Below are 19,838 nucleotides of genomic sequence, written 5' to 3'. Positions count from 1 at the left end.
CACAACCTTGGGTTTAGCAGGCCAATGCTCAAACCACTGAGCTATCTCTCTGTGCCTCAGTTTTCCCACCTGTCAAACGGTAGGTACTGATGCCGCCCTCCTTGGTGAAGTGCTGAGGATCGCTGCAGCAAAGCACTGCGTGCTGTTCATGTTATTACTAGGGAGACAGTCCAGTCGTTCCTACCACCTGTGAGCAGAGCAGCAGTCTCACTGCATATTAACACGGTGCCACAACCACCACTACATTGGCACCGTCACTGGCATTGCCACTGAGGAAGCCCGGGGCTGGATGGGCCATGGAGACTGACTATAAACTCAAGGGAATCAATACTGGGATTTGGCTGTCCACCCAGAGGAGCCCAATGCTTCACCTGTCCATGGGATTGTGTCTAAATCATAAATGAAGTGATGTGGATTTGGCCACTGTGCAAGGACAGTGCTGGGTCAGGGGGAGGTGAGATGGGCTTGGATCTAAGGCAATTGGAGTGCATGAGCCAGGTCTGGTTAATTGAAATCAGCAAGCAGAGCCAAACACATCAGGATTAAAGCAAATCCCTCCAGATTAACAAATCAGCAGCACTAAGCAGACAATGTGGGGAATGGGGATCGGACCAAGCTGTGGGGAGCGGGCTGCCCAGAGACAAGGCCCTCCTTTGAGCATAGCCCCACCCTCATGCCATTACCCCCACCTCCACTTGGGGTCACCCCTGCCCCAGAGAGGCAGGGGCAGCAGTATGTCTCCCATATCCCAAGGAGCAGACCCAGTCTCCCTCCCCTTGGGTGATACAGCAGGCATACCCTCTGTCCCCCAAGGAGGCAGGGGGCACCCGCATTATTTACCCCCACAATTGGGGCTGGGCTCTCTTGTGCTTCTGGGGTGGGGCTGGCTGGGTCCCCAGAGAAGTATGGCTGAGGGTTAACACTCCCTTGAGATGCCTGGGGCTGTCAGAGCTATTATCTCAGGCTCTCTGCAAACGCATGTGAAATTGTTCCACCCAGATCGTATTTTCAAGCTTTTCTTCCCAGCCAGGCGGCCCAGAATCTTCCTATTGGTTTTTAATGAAAGCTGACTACCTCACATGGCACCGGGAGTTGGCCCCACGCAAGGGCCTATAATGCCCACGTCAGACTAGGGACAGGCTATATAGTGAGGCTGGGCAACATGACGGAGGGTAAGGCAGACTGCAGGGCACTCTCCCTGCCTGGATCTGGCCCAGATCATTAGACCAGAAGTAGGTGCCTCCTCCCCAGTTGCCCCCAGTACAAACACCCATCCCCCAGACAGAGGCTACCTTTCAGTAATTTAGTAGCTCAAAGACTTCAGTTACTGAGGAGTTAGTGGACTAAGAGTCCATGAGGAACTGCTCTTCCTGCAATCAGCTATCTAAGTAGCAGTAAGCACTGATCTCAAACAGCATGACCGACGGCTCTTCATCCAGCCGGGGTTCGGACAGTGAGGGTGGATCCAACTCACCCCCAATGTAATGCCAATGACTACACCAGGGATAAATCTGTCCCCTTAATTTACAAGCATTTTTCAACTTTTGTCCCCACACACCCTATCCAGGGATCACTTCACCCTCTCCTGAAACCAGTCCCTTCTGGGGCGAGTCAGGACAGCTGTTTCATAGAATATCAGGGTTGGAAGGGACCTCAGAAGGTCATCTAATCCAACCCCCTGCACAAAGCAGGACCAATCCCCAACTAATTTATCAAGCCTGACCTTAAAAACCTCTAAGGAAGGAGATTCCACCACCTCCCTAAGTAACCCATTCCAGTGCTTCACACCCTCCTAGTGAAAAAGGTTTTCCTAATATCCAACCTAAACCTCCCTCACTGCAACTTGAGACCATTGCTCCTTGTTCTGTCATCTGATACCACTGAGAACAGTCTAGACCCATCCTCTTTGGAACCCCACTTCAGGTAGTTGAAAGCAGCTATCAAATCCTCCCATATTCTTCTCTTCTGCAGACTAATGGAGCACAGCAACACTGCCCCATCAGGTTTACCAAGGGTGATCCAATCTCCACCTGAAATTGCCGTGGGGAGTTTGGGAAGGTGGGCTTTGGCCAGGACCCCAGGGCTCTGCCCCCTGACCCTGTGAAAAGGGCCTCGGGATGATCTCTGATGGTCAGCAATGCTCAGGACCTCACTTTTACATGTCCTAGCATCTGCACCAGCACGATGCTTCTGTGTGGCCAGGAAGCCTTCTAGAAGACAGGCTTCACGGGGCATCTGGTACCCTCTGCTCCTCCCTAAAGGAACTGATAATGCCCACTTGCAGTGATGCCCCTGCCTGGGTCCTCTGGCCAAAGGACTGAGGGATCTAGATCAGGAGCCCTCACGGCTTGAGCTAAAGGCCCAGGCTGGAACACTCTGAAATCTGGATAGCAACTGGACAGGTCCAAAGCCCAACCCTGTTACCATCGGTTGCCCATTACCAGGGCCGTAGCAACAAAGAACGTGGCCCCCTCCGAACATATGTCCGAGGCCCCTTACAATGCAGAAACTGGAATGTGGTATTTATTTTATACAATATACAGGGTTCATATTATGTATACATAGGCCTACAGTGTACATGTATTCCGTATTTACGCAAAGCGCTTCTTTCGAGCCTTGTTCTCCGCAAATTGGTTAATCAATGCGTCATAGTCCAGAGATCTGGCAATCTTGTTTTCGATTGAGATAACTGCAAGTGCAGAAAGCTTGTCATCTGTCATGGTTGAGCGCAGGATATTCTTGATCAGTTTCATTCTGCTGAAGCTCCTTTCAGCACCAGCGACAGTAACTGGTGTGGTCAGAAGAATTCTGATGCAAATGCAAAGATTCGGATATATCTCCTGAAGGCTGTTTTTGTATATGTACGTTAAAAAATTGTTTGCCGTGACAAGTCCTCTCTCTTTCTCGATGACATAAATAAAATGATTCAATTCCATTATGAATTCGTTGGCATCAATGTCTTCCATTTTTCTTTCAAAATTTTTGCTGTGATTCTCCAGTTCATTTTCTCTGTGACACTGCTTCAGGCTGTTAGTGTTGTACAGAAATCCAAACAACTTATACCACTCCACGAGTTGGTCAAATCGCGACGAAACAGAAGATATGGCCTGATCAGTGAGAACAAGAAAGAACTGCGATTTGAATTTTTCTTCGGCAGAAAGACGAGTCGAATCATCAGCACATTCGTAATCAAACATTCTCTTCTTACGTCGCACCCTGGTTTCTGGAAACACCTGCTCAATACCCATATGCTCTGCTATTTCACATGCATTTGTGATCACAGAGTTATATCCTGTATTTCGATAGTCTTCCAAAAACTTCATTGTAGCACCGACTTCTGCCTGCAGTACGTTAACTGACACATCTGGTGACTGAATTAATTTGCTGGTTTTATTGACGTGAAATAGTATATCGTACCACGTGTACACAGTCAGAACAAAAGGCCACGCAGTAACATGGTCTAAAAGCGCACCGGCTTCTGTTGCTGTATTGCCATCTTTCTTTTCGAGCGCATATTCTCGCAAAGATGACAAAGCATTGCACAGTTCTTCAAGGTGATAATGCAATGGCTTCACAGCATCAATTCTCGACTCCCAATGAGTGTCCGATAACCCTTTAACAGATATTGGCATATGTTCTTGAAGTATATCCCAACGTGAAGGTGAAGAAGAAAAGATAACGTCTATTCTGTTAATCAGACCGAAAAAGTCAACGGCATATTTCGATGACTTTGCCGCGTCTGAGATCACAAGATTCCAAGTGTGAGCTCCACATGGTACATACAAGGCATGGTCATTTATTTCTAGCATGCGGGCTTGAACTCCTTTATTCTTTCCTCTCATATTTGCGCCGTTATCATAAGCTTGGCCTCTCATGTCAGCAATGTCTATTCCTAAGTTGTTTGCCTTTTCAAGAAACGCTTCCAATAAGCCCTCGCCAGTTGTATCATGAACATTAAGAAAACCAACAAACGCTTCACGAATATTGACACCATCTTCATCGTTGCATTCAACGAAGCGTAACACCACAGACATCTGTTCTTCATGTGACACGTCGGGAGTACAGTCCAAAATAACTGAATAATATTTTGCTTTTTTAAGCTGTGCTATGTTGGCCTCTTGAATGTTACTGGCAACAAGTTGAATCAGCTCATTTTGGATCTGTGGACTGAGGTACTGAACATGCGTCTCTGCCTTCTTAATCCTCTGTAAAAGTTCGCTGAGGACAGTATCATACTTTGCAAGCAATTCAAACAGTCCCAAAAAGTTGCCATTCGAAGGATCGCCGAGCTTTTCATTACTTCCTCGAAATGCCAAGTTTCTTTCGGATAAGAAAATAACGACATCAATCATGCGTTTGACAACATTTCTCCAGAAATCTCTTTCTTTTAGAAAAGCCTGCAATTCGAGTTGGTCAATAGATGTACGGTTTACTATGCCTGACCGAAGGTCAAACCATTTCACCATACAGTCTTGATGACCTTTGCCTGTTTCATGCTGCTGAAGCCTTTTTGACAGTGCTTTCCAAGCAGACGTTCCACGACGTAGAGGTATGTCGCTAGTGCCAAATAATTTACAACAAAAACAAAAAATGGTATCTTTCTGAACTGAGTACATTAACCATGAATGTCTTATTTTCTCGCCATTTGCCATGGTTCGATAGAAATGAGTACTTGTGAACATCCGTCTTTCCTCGTTAAATGGAAATTCGTAACTTTTATTCTGCTGCGGTGGGCCACGTGCAACAATGTCAAACACTTGCCTGTCCGATATTACAGACGGCCAATCTCCTGGATCATCAGTCAGTGGTTCAGATTCAGATACTTCTTTCCCGGCAGCAGCTGGAATATCTGTCACAGTTTGTTTGATAGAACAACTGGCTTCACCTTCAACCTCACTTGAAGCACTTCTGGATACTTCTGGATATGATTCGTTGCTGCTAGCGCTGTCCGTTTCATGTGCCTGTACCTGTACGTTGGATTGCAGCGCAAAATACGTTGACAACTTTGGAATTTTCTCAAGTTCCTTCTCAGCATCTTTTGCTGCCTTTCGTTTACTAGCTCCGCTCTTATACATTCTCTTAGACATCACAAAGCACGCTTCTGCATTGGAAACGATAAAAAACTAAACAACTAAATTAAAAACATTTATCCGCCGACTGCCACTATGAACGCAAATACACATTCTTTAAATGGGTCCAACTAAAATTCGAAACTGACCGACAGACAACTGATGTAGCCAATAGCATTATGATGTATCATAATGACTTCACGGTTTTGTCAGTAAAACCGACATGGATTGTGCAATAGCATCAATAAATGTCACTTACCTAGTTACACCTTACATTTTTTTTGCCACTTTTAGGGGCCCCCTTCCTTGCGGGGCCCCCTCCGGTTGGAGGGTACGGAGGGCGCTCGCTACACCTCTGCCCGTTACAGGCCCAAGCTAGCCAAGGCTGTGACAGGCATGTCTAGAACAAGCTGGGGGTTCCTCACTTCTATTCATTGAGGGCCAGCCAGATCCTCTTCTCCAGGCAAGCGGTGGCAGGGCTGCAGTTTGAAGGTATCTCGTTGGCTCAGGTACCCAGCCCTGCGGGAAGCCCGCTGTGTGCTCTCAGCAGCACTGCATGCGCTCCCCCCTTGGGAGCGATGGCTGTTTCCAAAGAGGCAGTCCCCGCTTGGGTTCATAGTCAGCTGGTTGTGGGAGGCTCAAGTGCAGGGCATCCTGGGAAATGTAGTACCAAATGGCTAGTAGACCTGGAGAACAGGGGCTGGAGAGTGGGGATTCTGGGAATTGGCTTACTTAGAAAAGAGAGGGGGCTGCCCAGCTGTCCTTTAGCCAGAGAGCAGTGATCATTCCTACTGCCAGCCATGGGTCCATGTGAGTCTTGGGCATCATCCCCTCTGGTCTCAGCATCTGCTTCTGGGGGGTGATGGGGTACTTCTTCTGGATTCCTACTTTCCTGCAGGAGTCCAGGGGGACCTAATGCTTAGCATAGGGAAATCCGCAGCTGGCTTAGACAGCCCAGCCCCAGTTGTTCTAGGGTTGGCTGCTGCACAATGCACTCATAGACTCATACACTTTAAGGTCAGAAGGGACCATCGTGATCATCTAGATTGACCTCCTGAACGTTGCAGGCCACAGAACCTCACCCTCCCGTGCACCCCAATAATAGACTCACAACCTCTGGCTGAGTTACTGACATCCTCAAATCATGGTTTAGAAATTTCAAGTTACAGAAAACCCACCATTTACACTAGTTTAAATCTGTAAGTGACTCACATCCCAGGCTGCAGAAGAAGGAAAAAGACCTCCAAGGTCTCTTGCCAATCTGACCCGAGGGAAAATTCCTTCCCAATCCTAAATATGGCTATCAGCTAGACCCTGAGCATGTGGGCAAGCCCCACCAGGCAGATGCCTGGGAAAGAATTCCCTGTAGTGACGCAGAGCCCGCCCCATGTACTGTCCCGTCTCCAACCATTGGGAATTTTTGCTACTGGCGCATGTGGAGTGGCTCCTTGGGAGCCAGTACCTGCAGGCACAAATTACAGCAGCCCCAAGGATGCTCTAATTAGTGCTACAGGCTGGTAAAATTGCAGGGGAGGGGGTGGACCACCTGTGCATGCTCCGCTCCATGTGCACTAAGCATTCTCTAGTGCACATAGGCTCTGACCCAGGGCTTATGGTAACATCTTTAAACTCCTCTTCTTTTAACCCTGTGCTGTCTGGTTACTTCTACAGCCCCTTCAGCCCAACAACATGGCTTTATCTGGCTCACACCCTGCAAGTTTAGAAATATTTATTATCCCCATTTTTCACAGATGGGGATCCAAGGGCTGGAGAGAACTAACTGACTTGCCCAACAGGCAGGAAGCCTGCAGCAGAGGCTGGACTCAAACCCAGATCTGTGTCCCTCTCCTTAACCACAAGGCAATCCTGCCTCTCCTGAAGCCTGGGCATGACTCAGAGAGGAGAGCACCACCTGCCACTTCCTTGAGCGTCAGGGGTTTTTCCATCAAGGTCTCCAAGCCAAGCAGTGACCATGTCTGACCCTGTTGAGCAGCCAAGTTACAAGCAGACCGAGGTAGAAGCATGCCCAGAGTCACCAAGGTGCTGGCTGCCTGGCTCTGCTGCCTGGACTTGCTTTACTTTTGAGATATGTGCATGGCAGTGGCTGGCTTGTAAACTGATTTCTAGGTCTGTTGGGTTTGAAATAACAGGCCAGAGTCTCCCCGGCAGCTCTCAGCCCCCATCCCAGCTCCCAACACCCCGTTGCTACAGGATTTTATCCTGCTGAGAAAGGTGGTGCCCTGAGGCAAGTGGGGTGTAGCAGAGCAGCACTTGACACTGACAACGCAGCCCCAACAGAGGGCGCTGAACACTAAAAGCTGGCTCGGAGTGAGTAGCTGTGACCCAAGTGCCCTCCCTTGAAAACAGATGGGGCTACAAGGTTATGAATCTGTAGCCAGAGACTTTCCAGGACATACCCAGATGGGCATCCTGCCCCGTGTTCACCACCTGCAGGACATTTCATCACAGGGGGCCAGGTGGGGTCGCTGCCCTATGATACAAACTCGCTGGTTCTTGCAGTTATTGTGGGACAGATGGACGGCAAAGATTTGAAGATCTGTGACACATAGGTCATTGTGTTCCAAAGCTGAGGGAGGTGAAACCAGACGCCTGGGTCAGGGGCTCTCAGTGCTCACTCAGGCACAAGTGAAATCACTGACATCCACGTGACAGTCGAGATAAGGTGTGGGCTTGGGCCTTTACAAAGCAGCCCAGGAAGATGATGCTGAATAGCAAGACCATTGGGGGGCGGGGGTGCAGCTGAAGCTAACGAAGCACCCTGGCTTTGAAAAGAGACTGGAACTGTGTATCAGGGAAAGAAGGTCACAGATTACAGTGGTCAAACTCTGTCTCATGAAAAGTGGCTCCCAGCACTGGGCGGCCAGGGTAGAGGGTGAGAAATACCCAGTAGCCAGGAAAGGACCTTGGCAGTATGCACAGGCTCTAGGCTGCGGTTTATCTGTTTCTTTTATCCGTGACGTTTTCAGTCCTTACGCTGCCTTCTCTTGGAATTGTCATCTTCAGCTTGGTGGCAGAAACGTCTCTTGACTTTCCCAGAGACACAGCTCATGCAGCAGGGAGCAGAGGGGAAACGGATGGCAGCGGATGTGTGTGCATTGCAGGTGTCCAGGAGCCACAGGGCTGGGCACTCAAGTGTGATGCAGTGGAGTGTACAGACAAGTGCACAAAATCAAAGACCCTTGCCATGTGCCTGTCCCGCCCCTTCCCATAGGCCTTGCCCCTGCCCTGACCCTTCTCCGAGGCCCCATCCCTTCTCACTCCATCTCCACTCCTTCTGTCACTTGCTCTCCTCCACCCTCACTCACTTTCACCAGGCTGGGGAAGGGGGTTGGGGTGCAGGAGGGAGTGAGGGCTCCGGCTGGGGATACGGGCACCAGGGTGGGGCCAGAAATGAGGGGTTCAGGGTGCAGGAGGGGGTTCCACGCTGGGGAGGGGGTTGGGGTTTGGAAGGGAGTGAGGGCTCCGGCTGGGTGTGCGAGCTCAGAAGAGGAGCTGGGGATGAGGGGTTTGGGGTACAGGAGGGGGACTCCAGGCTGGAGCCAAGGGATTCAGAGTGCAGGAGGGGGCTCAGGGCTGGGGAAGAGGGTTGGGGTGTGGGAGAGGGTGAAAGGTGTGGGCTCCGGGAGGGAGTTTGGATGTGGAAGGGGGCTCAGGGTTGGGGCAGAGGGTTGGGGTGTGGGAAAGAGTGAGGGATGTGGGCTCCGGGAGGGAGTTTGGGTGTGGAAGGGGGCTCAGGGTTGGGGCAGAGGGTTGGGGTGTGGGAAAGAGTGAGGGATGTGGGCTCTGGGAGGGAGTTTGGGTGCAGGAGTGGGGTTAGAGTTGGGGCAGGGGGTTGAAGTGGGGCAGGGAGTGAGGTGTGCAGGCTCTGGCAGGGCAGCACTTGCCTCAGGCAGCTTAACGGCACGTCCCCACTCTGGCTCCTATGTGGAGGCGTGGCCAGGTGGCTCTGTGTGTTGTTCATGCCTGCAGGCACCAGTCCCGCAGCTCCCATAGGCCGCAGTTCCCGGCCAATGGGAATTGCGGAGCCCTCACTCGGGGCAGGAGCAGCTCGCGGAGACCCCATGGCCACCCCTGCACCTAGGAGCCAGACATGCTGGCTGCTTTCAGGAACCGTGAAGCCCAGGCAGGCAGGTGGCCCCAGTGTGCCACCGACTGGACTTTCAGCAGCCTGACGAGTAGGGCTGACCAGAGCTGCCCGGGTCCCTTTTCTACCGGGTGTTCTGGTCAAAAACCAGACACCTACCAGTGACTCCCACAGGGAGCCTAAGGCTGGGGGTGGAAATTGCCAACCTTGGGGAAAAGAGTGCGGCTCTCAGAGCCCGGAGTGGGGCACTTGTTTTGCCAGCAGCAGTGGGCACAGACGCTCCCTCCAGGCAGTAGCGATTCACCCTGTACCTCTTGGGTAAACCCAACAGTGCCACATTCCTTCTCCCCCGCTCTTCGTAGTGTTCAGAGTTGTCTCCGCGGTGAGGGGAGCCAGTCCCCTCCAAACAAGGCAGGATATTAGCTGCTCAACACCCTGCTGCTCATAAATGGAGTGTCTGACTCCACCCTCCACTGCACAGGCATCCCCACAGCCCCGCCCTAGCATGCACTGGGCTCTGCGGGACCCTGGGATGTTGCCAAGTCCCGGTCAGGGATCTGGAGGGCCTGGCCCTGGGTCATTACACAGACTTTTCCCACCTCCTAGCCACATCCTGCAGTCTTTGGAAAGTGAGGTCCCACTGCTGACACTAACTTCCTTTACTAACTTCCTGCCTTCTCGAGATGGCTTTACTTTGGGTTACCAAAACACACACCCAAGCCCCTCCCACCAAATCCCACCCCTTAGGTCAAGTCACACCCCTTCCTTCCAGATGACACCCTGAGGGAATTTCCTCTTGGCTGCTGGGACGCTGGGCAAATCGGGATTCCAGTCTCTGCCCCCGCCCCCTCTCCTGGAGCCTACAGGTGCTCCCTTCTTCAGCATTCTGCCATACACGTTTCTAGTCTGAACCCTTGTATATCTGTGCAATAAAGACTGAAGAACACATGTTGCTTGCTGCAAGTTGTCTCTGTTATAACGTGTGTTTAGTTTATGGGAGGGTTACTGTGAAGACAGTGGAATAGTCAGCAGTCAGTCTAACCAAAATTTGTGTTCTGTGGGGTAAGGAGGAGCTGGAGGGAGAGGACTGTATGCATGTGGGGTGGCAGATGACAGGGAGAGTGGCTGTGGAGGGGGCAGGACATGGGTCTGGGTGGTAGGCAAGCCTTGGATTGGTTGTTTGAGGGAGTCTGTATCTTACTAGTCTCTGCAGGAGGAAGGGGAGGCAAGTATCTACTTCCTGATCTCGGGGCAGATGAATGCGGTGTCTCCAAAAAGGCATAGTACAGAGGTTTGGAACTGAAAGCACAAGGACCGTGACCACTGAGGGAAAAGAACTATCTGCACTGGCAAGGCTGCCGATGTCAATGTGTGGGTTCAGGACAACTCCTGGATTCTGAGGTTGCAAAAGTTTTCAGGAGAGCAAGGAGACCACCATGGCATGGGAATTGCTGACTGGAGGCTGATTTGGGTGGCGAGACGTGGCCCACATTGGCCTCACATTCAGCTCACTCTGCAGCATCTAAGGAGGTTGTGATCCACCTGCCATTGTGGTAGTTCACTCAGGCAGAAATGACCTGGCCCTTATTCCCGGTGTGCTCTCCTACAACGTATGAGAGCAGCTGTGGATGGCATCAGAGATTTGTGCCCAGGAGCTGTGATACTTTTCTCTGATTTGGTGGTGCCCAGGCAGCTTCAACTCAGCCTTCTTCCAGCATGGTCCCAACAAGCCCTGTCAACACCCTGCCCGCCCCACACTTGCTGAAATGTGCCAGCTCTTTCACTCTTCTGAACACCTAGTCACGCCCCCCTCCCCACCCCAGATTCCATCAAACACTATTAAAGGACAACATAAAATGGATGCCCATGCCACTCATCCGCTCTTCCCCTGGAGCAGGCAATGACCGACGGGAATTGATGCCTGTTTGGTACAGGAGTGTTTGTGCTGTTAGGACATACGGGGGTTGTGACAGGGCTGTGACTGTGATCTGAGGGAAGAGCCATGTTTTCCACCCCCTCCTGTGTGAAGAAAGGGAAGGGGTGTGTGTACAGCAGGGGTAGGCAATCTATGGCACAGGTGCTGAAGGTGGCACGTGAGCTGATTTTCAGTGGCACTCACACTGCCCAGGTCCTGGCCACCGGTCCGGGGGGCTCTGCATTTTAATTTAATTTTAAATGAAGCTTCTTAAACATTTTAAAAACCTTATTTACTTTACATACAACAATACTTTAGTTATATATTATATACTTATAGAAAGAGACCTTCTAAAAACATTAAAATGTATTACTGGCACACGAAACCTTAAATTAGAATGAATAAATGAAGACTCAGCACACCACTTCTGAAAGTTTGCCAACCCCTGGTGTACAGGATGCACCATATCAGTGCAGAATTGCCTGGGTTATGGCAGTTGCAGAGCACCTGTCTTTGATTCCAAAGGATCCTGCCAGCCGTGAGGTGGAACATGAGAGGATGCTAATGCTTTGATGATGGTTAGGTGATGGTGTCCTGACAATGCACATAAGGGAGTTGTACAAGGCTGTGAAGTGCTTCTGAAATTGAACCCATGGGGACACTTTCTGGGGCCGTGGCTAAGTGTGTGAGTGTATCCTGGACCTTACAATGCCAAGCAGGCCTGCCTACTGCCTCCACTGGCACTCCTAACCCCCTGCCTGAACCTGGAGTGTACCTGCAGCATCCCCCCGGGCTACTGCCCACTCCAGGGGAACACAGAGAAGGTGGGGAAGGAAGCTTCTTGGGGTTTTCTATTTCCCTTTTGCCCTTGTCAGATGGAGTCCTATGGGTGAGTGAACAGGCTGTGAAAGGAAGGGAAGAGTTTGTATATTTCAACAATGGTGTGGCTGACAGTGTGAAGGTGTGTGCATTAAAAGGTCTGAAAGGGGGCAGTTAAGGTTGTCGGAGCGAGCTTAACGCTTTTCGGACATTTGAGTTTTGCTCAGCTCAGCATTCTGCAGGGAGGACCAACCACTAAGCAAACAGAACTCTGTGCTAAGGTTGTTTTCTGCCATTGAATTTCAGATCAGACCCATACTCCAAACAAGACACCTATTACCTCCACCTACACTCAGACAAGCTGTGTCACCTCCCCAGCATGTTTTGCTGCCTAGAGAGAAATTAGTGAGCACTGACATGGCCCAGAACATCACTCAGGGCGATGTCCACTCCAGAGCTGGGCAAACTAGAAGAAAGGAAAGCAAGGAGCTGTCAGCGCCCCTGGCCTACTTGGGCAAAGAAGGAGGGTTCATACACCTAGGGGAGATCTCCTGAGCATCCTCTGGGTCCCCAGTGCTCAGGGCATAGCTGCTGTGCTCACCACCCCTCATTAGCACAGCTAATGTAGCAGCTACAGAGAGGCCCAGCAGGGGTCCATGCAGCTTGATGCAGCATTAGCTCCAGCTCAGAGATCCTTGGGGGCAGCAACAGAGCTGCTAAGAGGCTGCTCCCCAGCCCATACTGCTAGCCCAGCCCTGACCTTGGTATCCAGGGGAGCCTCCACCTCCAGAGAAACTTCTACTTAGTTGGAGGAAGGTGGGAAGCTGCCACCAAACTGGCACTGCTCCCCACAGGTGACCTCCAGGGTTTCTCCCCCCAGATGGCCCCCCAGGGCTGATCCCCCTAGATCTGTGTCTCCTCTACGAAGGAAGCAGAGAGGCTGATCCAGCCTTGGCCGTCTGTATTGTCTGTACAACTAGGTATGCTGGCAGCACACACCCTCTCTCAGGGAGCATGAGTGCTGCAGCTACTCTGGTATCTAGTGTCCATGCACTCCTTCCTGTGGCGGGTGGGCAGTTATTGCTCTGCATTACACCCATGTCACTGGAGCTTTGTCATCAGTGGCTCACACAGCATTCCTCAGTGGGTGCTGTGTGTCACACAGGCCTTCCCAGACTCTCCAGGGAGCTGGTAACCAGGGAGACCATGTCACCGTAACCTCTTCTCCCTCAGCAAACTAAGCCACTGGAAAGAGAAAGGTTCCCTACCTCCACAAGCCAAGAGAGCAGCCAGCCTACCCCTGCCCCTCTGCTTGGCCCATGGGGCTGAGAATGCTTCAGGCAGCTAGACTCTGGTTCTCTGGCCATTTCTCATCTTCCTACAGCCTTGCCTCTCCTTTTCTTTCTCTCCCAGCAGGCCACTAACAAAGACCAGCAGCGGCTGTTCTGACAGGCAATGGATGTGACACTGTAGCAACCCAGTGTCCAGATCATGATGGCTGGCTGGTGACATCAGCATGAGCTGAACTGATGGGTCTCAGGCCAGGTCCTAGTGGTCTCATGAGAGCTGGCACCAGCTGGCCCCCCTTGGCTGAGAGTCATCAAGGAGTGACTGTGATGTGGAGCACGAGCTCCCCTCTCAAAGAAGCAGTGTCGCACATTGGTGGGGCAATCTGGGAGGATGCTTAAACAGTCGCCCATGCAGTCCCTGTTCTATGGACAAACATATCCCCATGGCTGGCAATCCAAGGCCTCTTTCCCAGCATAACCTTTACTTGACTCTGAAAGCACTCTACTGAGGGAGCTTTCCATGCATCAGGAGAAGGGCTCTGCTGAGAAGCCAGGCTGGGGTGCCCTTGTAGGATAGGGTCACCCCACATCTCAGGAGAACAAAACCCATCTCGGCCACGTCCCCTCAGCTTCTCAGATGGGCACAAAGGCATCTCAGGGGCCAGATCCCAGCTTGGTTTGCATTGCGTATGCTAATTCTGCAAGGAAGGAATTTGATGTGCCCCTAACCAACGGGGGATTGGGAAGAGGGAGCCTTGGCATAGGCTAAAGTTTGTCATCAGAGACCATTAAGCCCCGCAGAGCTCAATGGGCTCTGGACTAGGCTCCTCAAGACAGATGACATTTTCCCAGCTGTCTCTGATCAGGAGCGTGAATTGTGACTCTTCTCTACTGCAGCATCTATTCGCTGAACACTCCCAAAGTCGTTGTGCCTGGCACGAGTAAACTTGCACTGCAATGCTCCCCAGAGGCAGCTGCATTTCAGTGGTGGACAAAGGCAAAGAAATAAACACCTCTTCGTGTCCCCAGAGGCAGCGTGTAATGCACCATGCACCAGTTCTTCCCTGCAAAAGGCACTATGAACCAATACAGGGGATCGGACACTGTTGGTATTAATTACTATAGTCCATAGGAAGAAAGCGCAATTTATGTTGGTGCAGATCCTGTGTGTTTGTGGTCTCCCTGGCCCTGTGTCTTGGTGCTGAAAGGAGCAAAACTGGTGTTGCCGGTTATTTCCTTCTCTTCATAACTCCTTTTCTTCTTTCTTTAGACATTTTGATTCACTTTCTCCAGCCTCCGCCAGCTCTGTCACTAAATCTGGGTCCAGAGGCTAAATTTCAGTAGCACGTTTCAGTTCAGTCACCAAAAAAATCCTGAAGGAGACTGAAGGAAGAGCCCAAATCTCAGCAGTGACACTGTACGGAAAAATTATCAATGAAGGAGGGAGCAAGGAGGAGCGGTGCAGATGCCAGATCAAAGAGTGAAGGGGGTAGAGAAAGGAAAAAGCAAGAAGAGGGAAACAATGAAAGAAAGCGAAAATGAAGGGATAGCAATTCTGGGGAATTCAGAGGGCTTCGCTGTTTATGAGACATCATTTGTGCCCCAGATTTTTGTTTCAGAGGGTTATTGTGTGAGAAATACTTGGGGATGATGGACAGTACTTAGTGCTGCAGGGGAAGGGTTTGCAAAACTATTCCAGGAAAGGTTTGATTGGTATTTTAAATTTAAAGGGGGAAAGGGATGCAAGCAGAAATCTTGCTCTTATGGGTCAAGCCTAGTCCAGCTGAGCTTCTTCCAGTGCTGAGTGCTAAGAAAACACTCTTTAGATAGATAGATAGATAGATAAGAGAATGTAGCCACCTTCTGCTACACCTCAAATTTATTATTTTATTTTCAGGACTAAATTACAAGGCTGAATTTTGACATCTTTTGACCTAATCTCTTTGGGCCTAATTCTGATCCTCTTAGTAGCATTTTCCTCAGTAATTCCTATTGATTGTAAAGGGGTTTATTCCTGGGGAGAGGTGCTACTCAGTGTGAGAAACAGAACTGATTTCGGGCCCTTTCAATATCACATCCTTTGGTTTGTGAATCAAAAATGAAACTAGTGTAAGATTTGTCATTATGGTGAGCTCTTACTCACATGAGCAACTCTGTCATAGCTATGTGAGCAAATGCTTGTTGTTATGTATAAGGGCTGCACAACCTAACCTGCACTGTTAATATCTCTGGCTGGCAAAATTGTCAGCACAATTTGCCCAGCCCAGGCACAAATCTATTTACTCTCTCTTTATTATGCTGATGAAATGAATGAATGATATTTCACTAGGATTTCACAAAAAGAATTAGTCAAAGCAAGCAGGAAAGAAGAATTTTGTCAGGCTCCTTGAATGCTGTATACCTAATCACCCATCTTTCTCTTCCAAATATTTTATTAGGTCATATTCAAAGCTTCTTAAAGTGATATTAAAACAGCAGCAAAACAGTTTCCCTTCAAAAAAAGTAAATATTTAATGAATGAAATTGACATTGATGCATTTTTAATATTGGCACAATTAAATCTGCCAGATGATTAAGTATTAATAACTCTTAATAAGTGCAATCTACTTGCCTTCAAATAGAATGAATTCAGGAGTGGAGCAATGCAGGGAGTGTTGCCATCAGCCTGCAATGGGATAGACAACAGCGATTTGGGGTGGCCAATTTGTTCTGTTTGTTTAACAATCTTTAAACTTCCTTTATGTGTAATGTTTTTACTCTTCTGTGTAAGGCACGGAGATCACATGCACTCACACAAATTATCTTTTAGCATTTTAGAAAAGTTGCTGATATAAAACTGAAAATATCCAACTAAAGCTGTTTAGCTACTAGCCATTTATGTCCCTTTCCTATCAGCTGTCTGCATTTACAATATTTACCATTTCAAACCAACTCAGCATTCTCCTCAGAGGGGAGGGGAGTTTGCATGAATCTAATCTATCTATCTAATCATCCTGAAATGTCTGGTAGAAGTTCTGAGTGCACATGCACAAGCTAGGTCCACTCCAAAGCTTAAAAAGTAAAGAGGGATGACATTTTAATTAGATGAGTGTCTGCAATTAAATGGCATTTTTTCAGCATGATATTTAAAGTTGCACAAGTCTGATTATTTTTGTGGCGTGGGGAAGGGTTTTCCAGAAGATAGATAGATGGATGGATGTGAAAGAAAAAAAGAAAGAAAGAAAGAAATGTATTCACTTTTTGTATTGAAATGTCAACTGCCCCTGCCTTGTTAGCATTAGATGTGGAAACCAGACCTAGGAAAGCACATAGAGAAATTTGGGATGCTCAGTAACAGACCTGAGAACTAAAGAGTTAAAATGGCCAGACAGTTGCCAGCTGTGGAACAGTCATCTATCTATCATGTTAAAGACCAAGTTTCATTTTTGCTTCCTAGAAACTCCAGAGAATACCTCTTGCTACCTGCATCCTGGAGTCTCATTTTATGTCTTGGAAACCATTCTGTTCTTTCCATCTGGAAGAGACATAACCTCCCATGTACCAGTTCTGTGCTTCCCTCTCTGTTTCAGTCATCAGGTGCCTCCACCTGAACTGGGGTTCGGAATTATATAAACCCCTCATCTCAGGAATCCTACCTGGGAAATATTGGAAATCAAGGAGTAATGCACTCACACATGCTACAGGGTATTAACTCCTACTTCTGCAAAGGAAAAAGCAATCAGGATTACAAGGCCTCTGGTTTGTATTCAGCAGGGGAGCTTTTCAAAACAGCCGTCCGAGGAAAAGTTGCAAAGGCATGGAGTGATTTTGTTATTGTAGATGTTTGGGGAGGGGCAGTTTTGGGAATGGGGGACAATGATCTAGGCTCCCACTTGGTCAGGTTGTTCTGAAATTTACCAGCTTTCATTACCCCTCTCCCTTGAAAAGAATCCCTCTGACAGCAGAGAATATTCCATGACACATTTAAAGCTAAACCAAGATTTTGAAACACAAGTACGGAATCCATTATCAAAGAGTTAGATTCGGATCCTCTGCTTTTTACAAATCAGGAAGGAGTGCCTTACTTCTTTATTTCTTTTAAAAATACAAACCAGAGTATTTGTTAAGGACCAAGCTGGGATGGATGGGGAACATTTATTGTATTACAAATCACAGCATTTACCTAGAGGCAAACTGAGTCTGCTTCCCTCACCTAGCTCTTTGGCTGCTGCTACTCAGTTGGTTTACCTCTTTGCTTTTTGCACGCTGCTACTTTCACAACAGTTGCAAGAAGTCACCCAACAGGTAATCCTTTCCAGGACTGCTTCCCCCCCCCCCCCCCCCCCGACTTTCAACATTCAGCGAGGTTACCAGCTGATGACACACACCATTTTTCCCTGCAAAATGTTGTTTCTCAACTGCAGTATAAGCCCAGCCATAAACACCCCATTATTATTATTATTTAAAGGGATCAAGAGGTTTTATTCTCTATTTTGAAGTGATTTTCTCTCCAGCTAGAAACCAAACTGAAAAGCTGCCCCCTCCGCAAGCATGAAAATATTGATTTCTAAACACAAACACAATTTTTGGCACTAATTTAAATCACTAGACAAAGAGGTAGAGGTAGTCAACTCCCAGTGCCTAGCCCCCATCCATGCTTGAACCAGACCTGGCAAATGTGGCAAATCCAGCAGTTACTGATGGCACACACATGAGGCTCAGCCCCACAAGGATGGGGTGGGGTTGGATCTATAACCAGGCACCCTGCTCTTCACCTGACCCAACTTTACCCTCTCCATGGTTAAGAGTCCGTTGATCTGGGGGCAGCTGAAGTGGGGCTGGGTGGGCGATGGGAGGGGCTCTGGGTGCAGGTGTGGATGCTGGGGGCCAGATCCTCTCCCCCTTGCACACACTGGGCCTGAGGAGCTAGCGGGCTTCGGGAGCTGGGTGCACGGTGCAGGTGGGGGAGCTGGGGCAGTTGCAGGGCTGGGTGGGCGATCTGGGGGGCTCTGGGGGCTAGGTGCACGGTGCAGGCGGGGGGCTGGAGCCGGGCCCCTCTCCCCTCAGCAGCCGGCCCTTTGTTGCTCAGAGCCGGGGTCAGGGCCAGGGCCCGGGGGCGCCCCTACCTTTGTGCATGCCGGTGAACCTGTCCTTCAGCACCGTGAGCTCGTAGATCTTGCCGAACTCCTCGAAGAGGGGCTTGAGGTCCCCCTCCTCCAGGTTGCGGGGGATCTGCCCCACGAACAGCTTGATGGCATCGTGGTCCTTCATGGCGATGCCGGCCGGGCCGGGGCTCAGTCCGTTCATCCTGGCGGCGCTGTCCGCGGTGCTGAGCGCGGCGCCGCCGCTGCCCGTGGCCATGCTCCCGCGGCCGGCCGCGCTCCTGCTCCGCGCGCGGGGCCGCCTCTGCGCGCCCCTCCGCGCCCCGCTCGCGCCTGCCCCCCGGCCGGATGACGTCAGCCAGCTAGCCCGCCACGAGACGCAAGGTTTTTGCATAATAAGGCAGCGGGAGCCAATCAGAGGGGGCAGCCGGCAGCGGGACAGGGGCTGGGAAACAACCCCCCTCCCCGCCCCCGTGCCAGCCCCGCTCCGCCGTGCACGGGGTGGGGGTGCCGGGGTGGGAGCTGCAGAGGGGCAGGGCGGAGGGAGGCGTGCACCAGCCTGCTCCGTGGAGCTGGCACCGGGCGCCGGAGCCGCTCCGCGAGCAAAGTGGGGGGAGGGGGACAGGGAGCTACTATTGCAGCAGATGCATGAGCTGTTCCGCTGGGCGGACGGGGGGAGCTGGGGCAGAGGCCAGAGGCAGAGGCCCTGCAAACTAAGAGTTGAGGGAGCTGAGCGGAGGTAAATGCCAAGGCGGTGGGAGGGGAGCAGTGCCAGCCCTCTGGGTGCTGGCCCCAGGAGGAGACACCAGGGGCTGGAGCAAGGGGCAGCACCCAGCATAACGCACATCCGTTGGACTCAGCCAAGCTGCCAGCCTCTTTCCTCCCCGGTAGAGCATTTCTGTGTTTTCAGACAGCCGGCAGCAAAGACCATAGGTGGGTGTGGGGGGTGCGCAGCCCTGGCTAGAAGTGGTTTCTTTCACCTACAGGGCACAGTTTGGTTCAATGGCTCTCAGCACCCCAGCTATACAGATTGTTCCAGCACCCCTGCAGAAGGGGAGGCTTTGTGCAATCAGAAAGATCTCTCCAGCTGCTCATGAACTCACAACTTTAGGGTCTGTCAGAACAGCTGCATTTTAACAAGGGGTGTAAGGGGACAGAACACAACAGAAATGGCTTATCAAATCCCACTCTCTCTCATCAGATGCGTTAAGGTTATGTGTCTGTCCAATATGAGATTAGATAGATAGATAGATCTTCCACTGACTTCAATGGACTTTAGGAATACCTTTGTGAATTTTGGCCTATGTTGTTTTTAACATAAATACACTGTCTGGGGTCAAAATGGGAGCTGTTATGGCAAATACCATGTTAAACAAGCTGGGGTAGAAGCCTAGCAAGCTGGCTACGCAGGGAGGCACTTGAGATTTCAGCACACTCTTTGCAGTCTCATCCAGTAGCCCTGGAGGAACTGAAAGGCCAGTTGAAAGGGAACATGTAACTGGGAAACTCACTGGGCCTGTAAAAAACTCAACCCAGGAGGGAGCTTTGGGGGGCAGCTGA

The 19,838-nt window shown here is 50.3% G+C and overlaps 1 protein-coding gene across 8 annotated transcripts in view; it reads right to left on the bottom strand.

Moving 5' to 3' along the window:
- Positions 1–18,501, bottom strand: part of CELF6 (CUGBP Elav-like family member 6) — a 230,026-nt gene extending 211,525 nt beyond the window's left edge. For 5 of the 8 annotated variants that reach the window (XM_050968344.1, XM_050968343.1, XM_050968340.1 and 2 more), the window contains exon 1: positions 18,303–18,483. In XM_050968344.1, coding sequence (XP_050824301.1) covers positions 18,303–18,483 — 181 coding nt within the window. Of the gene's footprint in view, positions 1–18,302 lie in introns of all 8 variants that reach the window. The other 3 variants (XM_050968346.1, XM_050968351.1, XM_050968352.1) reach the window with 2 other exon arrangements.
- Between the last annotated feature and the right edge of the window lie 1,337 nt (positions 18,502–19,838).

Source organism: Gopherus flavomarginatus, chromosome 9 (genome assembly GCF_025201925.1).
Source record: "Gopherus flavomarginatus isolate rGopFla2 chromosome 9, rGopFla2.mat.asm, whole genome shotgun sequence".
NCBI lineage: Eukaryota > Metazoa > Chordata > Testudines > Testudinidae > Gopherus > Gopherus flavomarginatus.
Note: the sequence above shows the minus strand (reverse complement) of the source record. Positions and strands in the feature narration are given on the sequence as shown.